At 36.5% G+C, this 13,020-nt stretch overlaps 1 protein-coding gene across 3 annotated transcripts in view; it reads left to right on the plus strand.

The window, feature by feature from the left end:
• The window catches only part of hecw2b (HECT, C2 and WW domain containing E3 ubiquitin protein ligase 2b), a 72,225-nt gene that overhangs the window by 48,175 nt on the left and 11,030 nt on the right, over positions 1-13,020 (plus strand). The window contains exons 23-24 of one of the 3 annotated variants that reach the window (XM_007890178.2): positions 2,155-2,254; positions 12,877-13,008. In XM_007890178.2, coding sequence (XP_007888369.1) covers positions 2,155-2,254; positions 12,877-13,008 — 232 coding nt within the window. The remainder of the gene's footprint in view (positions 1-2,154; positions 2,255-12,876; positions 13,009-13,020) is intronic. The other 2 variants (XM_007890179.2, XM_007890180.2) reach the window with 2 other exon arrangements.

Raw genomic sequence — 13,020 nt, forward strand, 5'->3', positions numbered from 1 at the left:
ACTAGTTAAATACACGGTTAATCATTTTGAGTAATGGAGGGGGTGGGGTGGGGTGTGTGGGGAGAGAGGAATAATTTTCTTCATAGATCTTTCAAAAATAACAACATGATTGACTGAAGGTATAAGCAGTCTAGCCTTGGGTTCGTTAAGAAAATATAAAAACAGACAAATGGGAAATTTCTTTTTATTCTCAAGTCTGCAGGACCTACTTTCAAACAGACAAGTCAAAACAAGTCAATCATTGCTGGTCTCTGTAATAAAGAAACACAAACCCTGTACCTTTCCGATAATAGAGTGGCTGCAAACACTGGTTATTCCCACCAGATGGCACTTGCACACTACAATACTGTGTGTGCTTTCACTTTATCAAAGCATTCCAAGAGGAAGAATCTTAAACAAAATGTAATAAGGGCTCAAACTCCATCCCTAGGATTTTATTGAGGCACTCGCAAGACTTAATTGAGAGGTGCAGTTACTTGCTTTTGCTACAATAAGAGGCAGAATGAACCTTCTTAAAGATAAAGGAAAGACATTTCAAATAGAAGTTATTATTCCTTACTCCCTCAGGTTTATACAATTCGTGTCTGAAAAGAATGCATGAGTTCTACGAATAAATGAATATCAATGTGGCATTTTTGGTTGAAAGCCAGAATTTCTTGAGCACGACAAAAGTGAGTTGTGAATGATTAGGAGAGCTAAAATGCGCAGTCTTTCAGCAAGATTTGGTTATGCCTTTTATATTCTAGGCACACAAAATAGTCTTGCATGCAATTCCTTTAAAAATGAATGGACACTGACTCCATGTGACAGGCATGAAACTATATAACTTGTTATAAAATATATATTATTACATTACAAACGCAAGTTGGATTATGTCCATAGTGTGTCAGCCTGGCTCAGTGGTAGCACTCTTACCACTGAGTCAGAAGGTTATGGGTTCAAGTCCCACAGTGGGACTTGGAATATCATCGTCTCTAAGAGGACACTTTAATGCAGTGCTGGGGGTTGTTGCATTGTTGGAGGTGCCATCCTCGGATGAGATGTTAAACCGAGTTCCTGTCTGCCTGTTCACAAGGACATGGCAATATTCGAAAACAGAAGGGAATTTCGCACAGTGTCCTGGCCAACAAATCCCCAGTACTGCTCTGTGTATATCAGCCCAGACTGTGAGCTCAAAATCTTGCTCAAATTGGTTTCCTCATTTGAACATCTATTGTGAGACAGAATTGCACAGATTGTTTTATGTTCTTTCTAATCTTTCTCTCAGATAATTTTCTTGCTTTTTACAGCCATGATTGTTTTGTTTGTCAGAAGCTTTTACGACAATTTGGGAGCAGAATCAGCACTCCGGGAAGAGAAATTCTGCAGGTTGAAAAGCTTTTGAGACAAATATGAAAGGGACATGAAGAATACCAGTTGCCCTTCATGCCTTCTATATATCACCCGTAATAAATGAAACAACTCCAAAAATAGCATTAAATTGGGGGCTGAATGGAGTATTTTGATTTGCTGACAAATATCTGTGTGATGATATCAATCAAAAGATGACTTGCCCTGTAAAGTTTGCAAAGTCTGTGGTTCTCAAAGCAATTTTTGCGAAACGTCTCCTTTGGAACTCATTGTGAAACAACACATTGGTTCACTTAGGAGTTCTCTGATGGTATTACTGGAGGAACATTGTAGCAGAAATGGTGTCGGACATCTTATCTGACAACATCAGATACTTAACCAGTGACTTGGGGAAACTATCATAGCAAAACTCCTTTCCCCCTTCTCTCATATATCTTCCAAATTACAACAACACTTACAATTACTAAAATATTTTGCTATATTGATTAACGACTCGAGCCATCCATTAGTTGATTAGTACAGTATAAATGCTGGCACGGACTGTATTGGGTCAAATGGCCTGTTTCCGTCCTGTAAATTTGATGTAAATCTATGTAAAATTAGGTAGTGAGAGTCAGCTTTCTACCATGAGTTTGAGATCGTATTGTTCCAGTTAATATGAACCAGGAATACACTTTCCGTTTTTGACTGCCTGAAAAATGTCTATGAACAGACATTATAATTGTAACAAAATTTGGTGTCATATAGTTTGCCTTGTTATCTTTTTTAAAGAAAGTGAAAACTCTATATGTACTGTTGTTTCAGGTTCAGATTCAGTGGTCGAATCCTTGGCCTTGCTCTTATCCACCAGTATCTGCTGGATGCCTTTTTCACGAGACCATTTTACAAGGGCTTGCTCAGAATGTAAGTATTAATATTGTAAGAAAATAATGTTTATTGGCTTCAGCTTTAAATTGGTATGTAAAGCTATTGCACCATTTAAGCCCCCGTCATTGACCACACCTTCCACTTTGCATCCTCTACACATGGGAGTTCTGGGTAGAACTGCTTTTAGCTGCTGTTAAACATTATTTATCTTACAGAGTTCAAGCTTTTTGTCCCAAACATGTAACATTCCTGAAAGCCATGACAAGTTTAATATTACTACAGTTGCTAATAAGGAAGGAGGTTTACTTAAACAAAAGGGCAATATTCCTTTTAAATGGGTGGAGGCGGTGTGTTAAAGGCATAGCATAGACAGTTTTCTTGAGTGATGATCTTGAGGGATAAAACATTGATTCTTATTTTGGGGGTTATGACACTGTGGTCCCAAGTAACATTTACTGCAATAAGTAGTAACATACTTGTAAATGAGACATGATGTTTTGTACCTTGACATGCTTGTAAACAAGAATGTAGACATGCTGCCATGGACCTTGCAGAAACTTTAAAAAGAAAAACTGATCTTAGTAAAATTAGAGTCTATTATCACCCTCACTCACTGACTCCTTTTTTTTTTACTTTTGTTTCCTCACCTACCTGACTGCCACCCTTACATAAAACTAGGAGGTACGTTTATTGAGTTTATCAATCAGACAAGCTATTTGTTTAAAATAGTGCAATCTAGTGTGCTTTTAAGGTTAAGTTTTCATCCAGTAGTGTCACCATATTGTGTATTATGATTTGTTTTTCTGTGTCATGTCAGCAACCTAAGAAATCTTCAGTGAATTTACACCAAATTCAGCAATGTAGAGTTATCTCATAATTGTGCAGTTCATTGTTTTTTTTTTTGGGGGGTGCAGACCTATTTCAGAACCTCCCAGCTCCCTGGATGTTGGTATTTTGATGTCAACAGTCATTCAGATATTTATACTTTAAATACAGCAATGGTTTATCAGTACATTGACTATTATTTGATCATTAGTGTGCGGCAGAGATTGATAAAGGAAATCTCTATCCCTAGAAAACTATTGAAGTACGATTTGTTTGAGTGGGCTGTCTTGCTTACATCTCACCTGTAGCTGCAAATGCAATCCAAATGTGGAAGACGCCGAACAATTAAGTTCCCATTTCCAACGTAGCTCATCACCAACTAAATGTATACCGAACTAGGCTGGGTATTCCTGGAATAAACATAACTGGTATTCCAGTTCCATTTAATGCAGGCTATCCACAAATGCAAACACAAATGGATCACTGAATTTGCACTTGCATAAAAGTGCCCATTGTCCCCCATAACCATCCTAACCTCCAACAACAAGTGTTTTGCTAGGATTCCCTAAGATTTCCCATATGTGAAGGCAGTGGATTTTTAGTTTCAAACAATGCTATAATGTATGAGTTTTTGATCTTTATTTTCTACCATTTTGAACAGTTTTACATGAGCATGGGTATGGTGGGGAGGGGAAGTAGTGCGTGGGGGGGGAGGGGGGAGAAATAATCCAGGACAGGCAGCAAATTATTTTAAATCAAATGAGCCTTAGAGCCCTTTACTACAGCAAATGCCAGAGGCTTTGTGAGAACCTTACAAGAGTATGCCTTTAGGACTCTCAAAATAGAACTCAAGGTGCAGAAAGTCATCCAGGTCCAATTGATATGTCTCAGAGTATAATAGAGATTACATTGGTAATTTCCTCCAAGGTGATCAAGAACTCATTACAGCCTTGAACATCAGGGGAGCGCTTAAATAAATTAGTTTTTGATAAGAATAGATCTCTGGTGGTGTTAGTTGCGTGGCATTTAGAGAAGTTTTGTTTTAGTGTTGGAAGAAGCCAAGGCTGCATTAATTTCTGCTGGGTTGTAGAATACAGATTGTTCATTTAATTTAATGGTGTTGATAATAGCTTTAACCTTATTTTCTCCAAGTGAATTTTCCTCCTGTATCAGCACCTTCATAAAATCTTAGCTTTTAGCAAGTTCTGTTTTATTGGATACAAGTGTCTGGTTATATTCTAGCTGGGAGAGGTGATTTAGATTCAGCAGGTCGCTGTTAGAGGCAACAGTTTAAGTTTCGCTTTCAGTCATTTCTATGCAGTTTGCAGTTTATAATAATAATTAAATAATTAATAATAATTAAATAATATTAAATAATTAAATATTAAATGATTAAATATTAAATAACATTAAATAATAAATAATATTAAATAAGAAATAATAATCGGTGAGGGCGAGGATGTCAATGTTTTCCTCGACGGTGAGGTCACAGATTGTGAGGACTTGTTGGTTAGTGAGCGAATGTCTTGATCTTAACAAATTGGTCATTTCAATCCACGACTGTTTGTGGGACACTGCTGTGTGCAATTGGCTGCCACATTTCGCCCACAAAAATACAGTCAATTCACTTTACAGTGAAGCGATTTGAGACGTCTAGAAGAGGATTGTGAGCCACGTTTCCAGTTCTGTTGTCATGCTTTAAATTGCGTCACGGGTTTTCACATTGTGTCGTTGGGCTCCAAATCCCGATGGAGCAATAGGACATGAGATTAGATGGCCAACCTTCTGCATGTATGCACAGTGATGTCACTGATGGAGCGCTCAGTGACTTCATGACCCCACACTATGCCCTTTTGATGGGGTTGTCCTGTACTTCCAAGGTAGACTTTTGCATATTGTTCAGTTAATTGAGAGAATTAGAATCCAACAAAGAGTTATTTAATTTCATTTTTGATGTTTGCTTTCCCAGCTCTGGAAGTTTCAATGTCATGAGTCATGACCTTAGCACCTTAGCATTTCACCCACAAAATACAGTCAATCCACTTTACAAGATATCCTGTGAAGCTCTTTAAGACGTCTCGATTAAAAGCAAGGATTATTATTATTATTATTATTATTATTAACTGCTGATTATATGAGGGGAAAAGTACTGAAGTCAGTTCGGGAGTGTGGAATAGTGTTAGAGAACCATGCGATTATAATTGTTCTGTGGTACTCATGATTTAGCGAGGCTTTCTTACTCCTAGAGAATCTTTCCAAGATATTCTTGGAGTTGGTGAAATTATCCTCCTTTTTTATTTTACACTGAAACCTGGAGATGACTATCTATGCTTGATCCATAACAGGTTTACTAACTTAACTTTATAATTTATTTGTTGTCTAATACTTTGACATTAAAAGAGGGAAACTGTTGCTCACAACGCAGTTGACTAATATTGTTAAGTGCCCATACTTAACATATGCTTGATTGTGACTGTCCCACCGAAACATAAAAATAACTTTTCCTGCGGTATTAAATTGATGACAGAGTATATGGAGGTCTTTATACCCCATGTGTGAACCATGTATAAACATGTGTGTTATCTCCCATGTGTAAACATGTGCACACAGAGAGTACTGGCATTCTTAGGATTGAATAACCAAAAAAAAGCGGTAGGCCATTGGTTAATTAAGTGCACCCTGTAAATCTCTGGAGATATGCATTTACACATATTTTACACTAATTTTCTCTGAGTATTTAGTGGAGTGGAGGGACTAACAATCAATCTTGGGCTTAGTTCAGGAATTCTTGATTGGAAAGTCATGAATCCCTGCAGTCTGAGTAGAATATGCAATACAGATAGGCTACAAAAGCCACTTACGGTTGCTATTGTAGGTTGGGAGTGTTTGATGTTAAACATCAAGTGGAAGAAGCACCTGATATCCATATTGTTAAGCACCCACTTTGAGTAACGCGTCGCTTTTTTGTTTGTGTGCAGCTCCTTTGAAAAATCAAAGAGCGAGATGGATAATATCAGCCACTATTTATCAATTTACATGTAATTTTGGATGGTTGCATTTTGTTACATACACAGTACCATGCGATGCATAATTCTGGGCATTGTGCAAACAACCTGTTGTTCTTTCTTCAATGATGATAATCTGTAGTGTTATTCCATCCGCAGAGCTTGTCAGAGTGGCAAATTACAGGCTCTGGATCTTGGGTGAAAGCTTGGGTGAAAGAAATTCTGTTAATGTTCTAAAATAAATTTCTTATAAAATATGAATTGTGAATAGTTAAGACATTGCTTTCAAGATCAATGGAGAAAAATTGAGTGGTGCGGTTCAAGGAGGGAGAAAATACTGGAAATTGTCCTTCAGGTATATAAGTAAGCTTACCTGTGCAAAACAATTTCTTTCTAAATCCCATCATTTAGGGTGTTTTGATTAACCTGCAGAGATGGATAAAAGCAACATGAAGTTTGTGCCAGTTTCTTCTCTCTTCATCTCGGAGTTCCTGTGTGTATGGCTGGCGACTGTGAGGACAGCTAGACAGAAAGAACCAGTAAAGCTTTTGAGTAATGCAGGCTATGAGTGAATTCTTATCTCAGGCAAACAATAAACGGACCTAATAGAAGCTGTCTTAAAGTTGCTCAGCCAAGTAATACCTCTGAGTAGTCTTGTTAGTGGTTTGGCCTTGCTTTATTAGGTTCTGCTGTTGTGCTGGTGGTATAATATCTTATTTAAATGGAGACTTGACTCCATAATTTAAATTTAATACACTAATAATAATCTACACGTGCAGATTAACTGAACCTGTTTTATCAGACGGTGAGTGGAGCTGCTCTACAGTAAAATAAACTCACTGATTCCCTTTCTCCCATAGACTGCCTGACACATTGCAGAAAAAAAATATCCTTTGTTCCATTATCAGTATCGTCAGAATTTGGTGTCATATTTGATCTTTAGTTCTTAGTGGGGATATACTGGTTCAATCTTCTGAAACCAGAAGTGCATTTCATCTCAAAGCATGAAAGATTACTTTCTGTTGGAGAAGATGATTTCTCATATCTTTGTGGGAAATTGATGCTTTGATTGTTTAAGTTCCAATAATTTCAAACTCCAAACTGAGGATCACATAGACATGGAGAAGGACAGCAAACATCAGAAATTTATTTTGCCAACAATTGGTAAAGCAGATTAATTCAAGCTCAGTTCAGTCAATAAATTGCAAACGAAGGAGCAAAAGTAATGGAAAACAGCGATTTTAAAAACTCCAAAGTAATTTTAATTTAACTTAATTTTAATTAAATCTAATGTTTATAGAAACAATATCAAGTTGGTGTATATTTAATGTTAACACACCCAGATGTTTAGAAAGTGCAGGCCAAGAGAGCAAATTGAGATTGTGAAACAGACGTATGTTGATTGGACCTTTAGGTCTGACAAATACTACCTATCCATTTTTAAGTATTAGTTGAATGCCTTATTTGTATTTTACTCTATAGTTTAGTCTTTTATGGATATTGTAACCCAAGGACAGCCTGACTTAGTTGGTAGCACCTCTCATTCCTGAATCAGAGGTTGTGGGTTCAAACCGCATGTCGGGACTTTGACCTCATAGTATAGACTGGCACTCCATTGCAAAATTACATTTGTATAACACCTTTCATGTCAGGAGGACGTCCCAAGGCGCTGGACAGTCAGTGTTTTGGAGATACATTGTTGGAGATGCCGTTGTCAAATAAGATGTTTGAGTTCAAGTGGACGTTAAAGATCACATGGCACTATTCATAAAAAAGGTAGTTTTGCCTAATTTCCTGACCAAAAATTCCCCAGATAAAATCTATCATTCATTTCATAGCTGGGACATTGCTGTGCGCAAATTGTCTGCCACATTCACTTACAAACTACACCTTACAGTAGCATTTGTGACACTCTTTGAGACATCCTTATGATATAAAAAGTTTGATATCAAATGCAAGGATTAAAATGTACAGGGCCTATTGAGTTGTCACACTAAGTGAATGTGTCTCTTAAGAACATGAAGTTCCTAGTTTATGAACAGCTTTCACCATCAATATGGCTGGGGTTCCCTTGTAATGTTGTGTGAGTTATGCTTTGTTATAGTCAGAATATAACAGTCAGGTACCAATAACTTGCTTTAATATCATTCAGGAAACTAGAATTTTCAGCAAATGCAATCAATACATCTATTTTGTAAATTGTGGATGTATTCTGGACAGAACCATAGTATTGTTTGAGTCGCTAACTGTGGAATGTGAAGTGTCACCAATTATTGTCTATTTAATTGACTCTTGAATTATTCAATCATTCTTAAAGGCAACAATCTGAACTATAATTTAGGCTTTTGCCAAAAGTGTAAATTGTTTTTTTCATTATCTCTCTGTAGTCTTTCTCCAGAGTCCTATTGTCGTCATCTTTTGTCTTTGTTCAGCACCTCACGATTGTCTCTTATCTCTGCTCAATCTGTTCTGCCTTTTCTCATACTCTTTTGTCTCCCTCCCTCGTTTACTTTTGTCATTTAATTGGTTTTGTGGCATTCTGATGAGAATTATTTTGGAAACAACTTTCCAAAATAATTCTGCATTATTCAACAACCACAAACCTTCAATACATTCAATTTAATTTGCAATGAGTGGTGGTTTCACTGCTAAATATAAATAACATTAGTTGCTCAGAATGAAATTGAATGGAGTATTTTATTGTGTTGATCTGGCTGATTTAATCATGCTCACCATCTCCAAGAGGTATTATTATTATTATTATTATTATGCACATAATATCTCGTGGACATGGCAATATTAGTACCAATGTACTGTATCAAATAAGTATCATGCTGGTAGTTTAAGGGTTTGAAATTCCTATTACTTTCAGATGATTGACACACCACTCAAATCTTTGTCCTATTTCTGTGTGTAGGCTTTTTCGTTCTTCTCTGAATAACTTGGATGCAAACAGCTAAACCATGATGAAAGATTTTTGACACTTCATTTTCAGAAGCAATTGTAGGTCAGGTAGAAAGATTATTGGATGTTTAATGAGGGATTTCAGCAACGGCTGTTTTGAGAAGATGAGATTTTTGAAGATGTTAGTTTGATGATGTGATTGAAATTTATTTCGGTCAATGAACTCGCCCGTCCTTGTTTTTCTTTGTCAATTTTGAACCTTTTTTTTTGTTTCTTGCCCCGTATGATGAAAGTGTTAATTTATTCACACTATCTGTTGGAAAAGAGAATATAATTTTAACAAACGACTTTTATCACGCATGATTTATACTGTTTCAGTGATTTGCACTCCAATTTTAAAACTAGAATTGTAACAAGTCTGAAATATATTTTAATTAGGTCAGATCCTTGTGTCTTTAGTTCCATTTATACTTTCAGCAACATTCAGATGACATTCAGGTTGGTTCATCATGATATAAGTTGAATGCGATCTCCCAGGATTTATAATGAGGGCTGCGCTGAACCAGTTCATGCAGTGAGAGTTATTAAATAGAAAATAATAGATATTGGGAAATCATGACAAGGCAACAATCTAGTGGAGTGGTTCGGGTGACTTCATAAACTGTGAAAAGGAAACTCAAGTGGCTTATAGCCTATACCAAAGCACAGTATTAGGTTACACAGGCTTGATATCACTCCATTATTGTACTTATGAAACATGCTATTACACTTTAATGTAGGTGGGGCACTTAGTATGCTTTTTGTCAGTTACTGAGCTGGTATTAGCTCTCTATGATGGTGCCCTGTCAGGTAATTATTGAACTAATAAACAAATATTTTGTAATATTTACTCATGCCAGCTTTAGTTTTCCACTAAGAAAATACTGCAAAATGTATGAAAAGGGAAAAATCCAGAGTTTGACAGAAATTGTTTTGTACAATTACTCTTTCCTGTATTGTGCGCACTCATTCATAAGTGATAAGGGCCTGTTGACATAAGCGGTAATGACACAATGTACGTAGTGCTTTTAGGGACTTGAAAAATTTGGCGACATGAGCATGCTTAAGTTTATATTGACATTGATAAACGCTCCGGGACACTAGCCTGCGTGAAGGGCGCTATATAAATGCAAGTGGTTGTTGTTGTTGACATTCACAGTAGATTTAGTGTGTTCTGGGAAGGGACTGTAATTTTTTTTCCGAGTTAAGTGGGATGTCAATATAAACAGGTTTGAGATAAGTGGATAAGACTGTATGTGGACAATCACTGAAAAGAAAATACATTTATTCACTTTTACCAGTGGGAAAGTTTAATTCATAGATTGTTGCTGATATAAATTTATATCTGTGCCCCAGATATTTTGCAATCAGTTACCCCTGTAACTCCCTACAATCTGCTTTAACTTTGGGTTTGACAGCTACTTCCATAATGCAATCCTGTAAGTCTGCAATCTTTTTACTTTGTGATCACTTGCAAAACCAGCCCACCTTCAAAATGGATGGGGAAAGCTGAAAGAAACAAGAAAGGTTCATGGGAGGCTTTTGAAGTTTTAACGTAAAAGTTCAAATACAGTAGGCGGGAAATCATTGCAATAGAACCTCAAAAAACTGGGACTGGTTGAAACACAGAACGTTAAGAGGATAATTGCTTGAGGTTTTCAAAATTATAAAAGGTTTGGAGAGGATAAAGAGTGAATGATTTCTGCTAGGTATTAAATTGGTAACATAATATTCTCACCCACAAAATACACAGTCAATCCACTTTACAATATATGCTGTGAAGCGCTTTGAGACATCTCAACAACATGATAATGGGCTATATCAAATGCAAGGATTATTATTATTATAATAACATATGGGCATTAACTCTTTATTGTCACTGAATAATTAATAGGGAGGTTTGAAGAATTGTTTTGTTGCAAGAGGCTTGGTTGAACACAAAATCCTTTAACAAGAGTGACTTTTGAGGCAGAGATCAGAATAATTAAAAGGGAATTGGATAAGCATTTGAAGAGTAAGAAACACAAGGGAGCAGGGGATTAAGATTAGAGTAATGAGCTCCAGTAGAGGAGTTGACACCAATTTAGAATCAGTGGATTGAATGGCCTTCTTCTGTGATGTTCCATTTCGAATCTACAAAATAAAAAATAGGATAGAGACGAGAGAAGAGAAAATAGAACTTTAAAAGAAATGACAACAAGTGAAGTTTTTGATTTTTTTTTACTTTTAAGTTTTACTTTTGTACTTATTTAGTGAGCTAGGGCTAATATCACAATAATGAAACAACCCTGATATTTCACCATGATGTGAAAATAGGGAGCTAATATAGCAACAAGGCAAAATTTGACAACATTTAAATGAGCCAGGAAAGATGTAAGCTACATGTTCTCATCTATGTACAGTAATCATAATTTCGATCTTGAAGTCCGTGAAGTCCATGGCAGCATTTGGGTACCACACTAATGAGTTCAACAATAATGTAGCTTTACTTCACTATTTTCACAGGATTGAGACCAGCCATAGGAAAGATTTACATTTTTACATTGCACTTTGCAGGAGAATTCCTGGCTGAGAAAATCTTCTTGCCACGAGGTTTAGTGATTTAACAATGTGTACTAATGTAGGGTTTACCCATTATAGCAAGTGCACATTATCAAATCATTGCACTTAGTAGCAAAGAGGACATTCCCACCCTGTGAGCCTTTGGGTTACTTGCAATGACACTTGTTGTTGACTCAGTAATTTTCCAGCTTTAATAACTTTCCTCAGTATAATGTGCAAATAAGAGTTTTTTGAAAGATAAGTGGTTTAGGGAAGTCAACTGAGGCGATTCTCTTCGCCTGTTTGTTGACCTAAAAGGTTTATGTGAATGCCATTCAATGGCAAGAACAGTGAAATGCTCAGGAAATGGCATTCAGACTTCATATCGAAAGAGAAGGGATAAATTCTAAAACCAGCTGACGAAAAGACTGCATAGTGTTGGCCAAGGCGGGGGAGGAAGGGGAATTCTTAAAAGGTATCAGAGCCATTCAACAATGGAAGTCCCTCTGCCTTGAAATACTCTCTCTTGGTTAGTTTTGAATTTTAGGTAGCCAAGATATCCCTTTTCCAACTTCCACTCCCCTCATCTGGTCTGCACTTTCCCCTCCCACTAGATACTCAGCCTATGTATATTTAAATCTTTATAGTTAAGCTTCATTATACCAAAATCAAAGAGCACCAATGTAGTTCCACCTACCTTGTGTGGATTCTCCTGGGATGAGGGAACAAGTTTATATTGTGTATTGGGAGGGTTTGCAATAACGAAGTAGGATTCCAAAATCAGCCAAATAGTTGACTTTTGAAGGAAATACTGATTGACAGACAGAAACGTAGGATACAATTTATCCATGAAACTACTGCAAATAATTTGACAGCTGTCACTTGAAATTATTATAATATTCCCAAGAACTTAAAGGATACTCCTTTCAGAAAAACAAATCATAGCAATGTTATAAAAGCTATGTGTCATGAAACACTTAAAGAAATTATGATGAAAAACTCCTACAGAAGATTTCATTGTTCAAAAGGTTATATTATTTTAATGACTGCATGAAAGATTTCATATTTGAATTTCTACTGAACTCATTTTTATTTTGTTCAATCAATCTGAAAATTCATTTATAATTAGTCATAATGTATTTGGGGATATTTTGAGCTGTTTGTTGCATGGATGTTTTAGTCTTGTGTCGTGTCCTTGTAAAATTTTGTTTGAATAATTCCTCAGCATGTGCATAAATGTGACCGACTTATGTAACAGTTTGATGGTATTAATTATTAGAGATGCTGTGTGTGATTAACCTGTTCAGAACAGTAGACATTCCCCACGTGTTTGCCTGTTCTTGCCAGATCCTGTGATCTGAGTGACCTGGAATATCTGGATGAGGAGTTTCACCAGAGTCTGCAGTGGATGAAAGACAATGACATCAATGATATTTTAGACCTAACATTTACTGTGAATGAAGAGGTCTTTGGTCAGGTGGGCTAACTG

The sequence above is a fragment of the Callorhinchus milii genome, unplaced genomic scaffold, assembly GCF_018977255.1.
Source record: "Callorhinchus milii isolate IMCB2004 unplaced genomic scaffold, IMCB_Cmil_1.0 Scaffold6, whole genome shotgun sequence".
Classification (NCBI taxonomy): Eukaryota; Metazoa; Chordata; class Chondrichthyes; order Chimaeriformes; family Callorhinchidae; genus Callorhinchus; species Callorhinchus milii.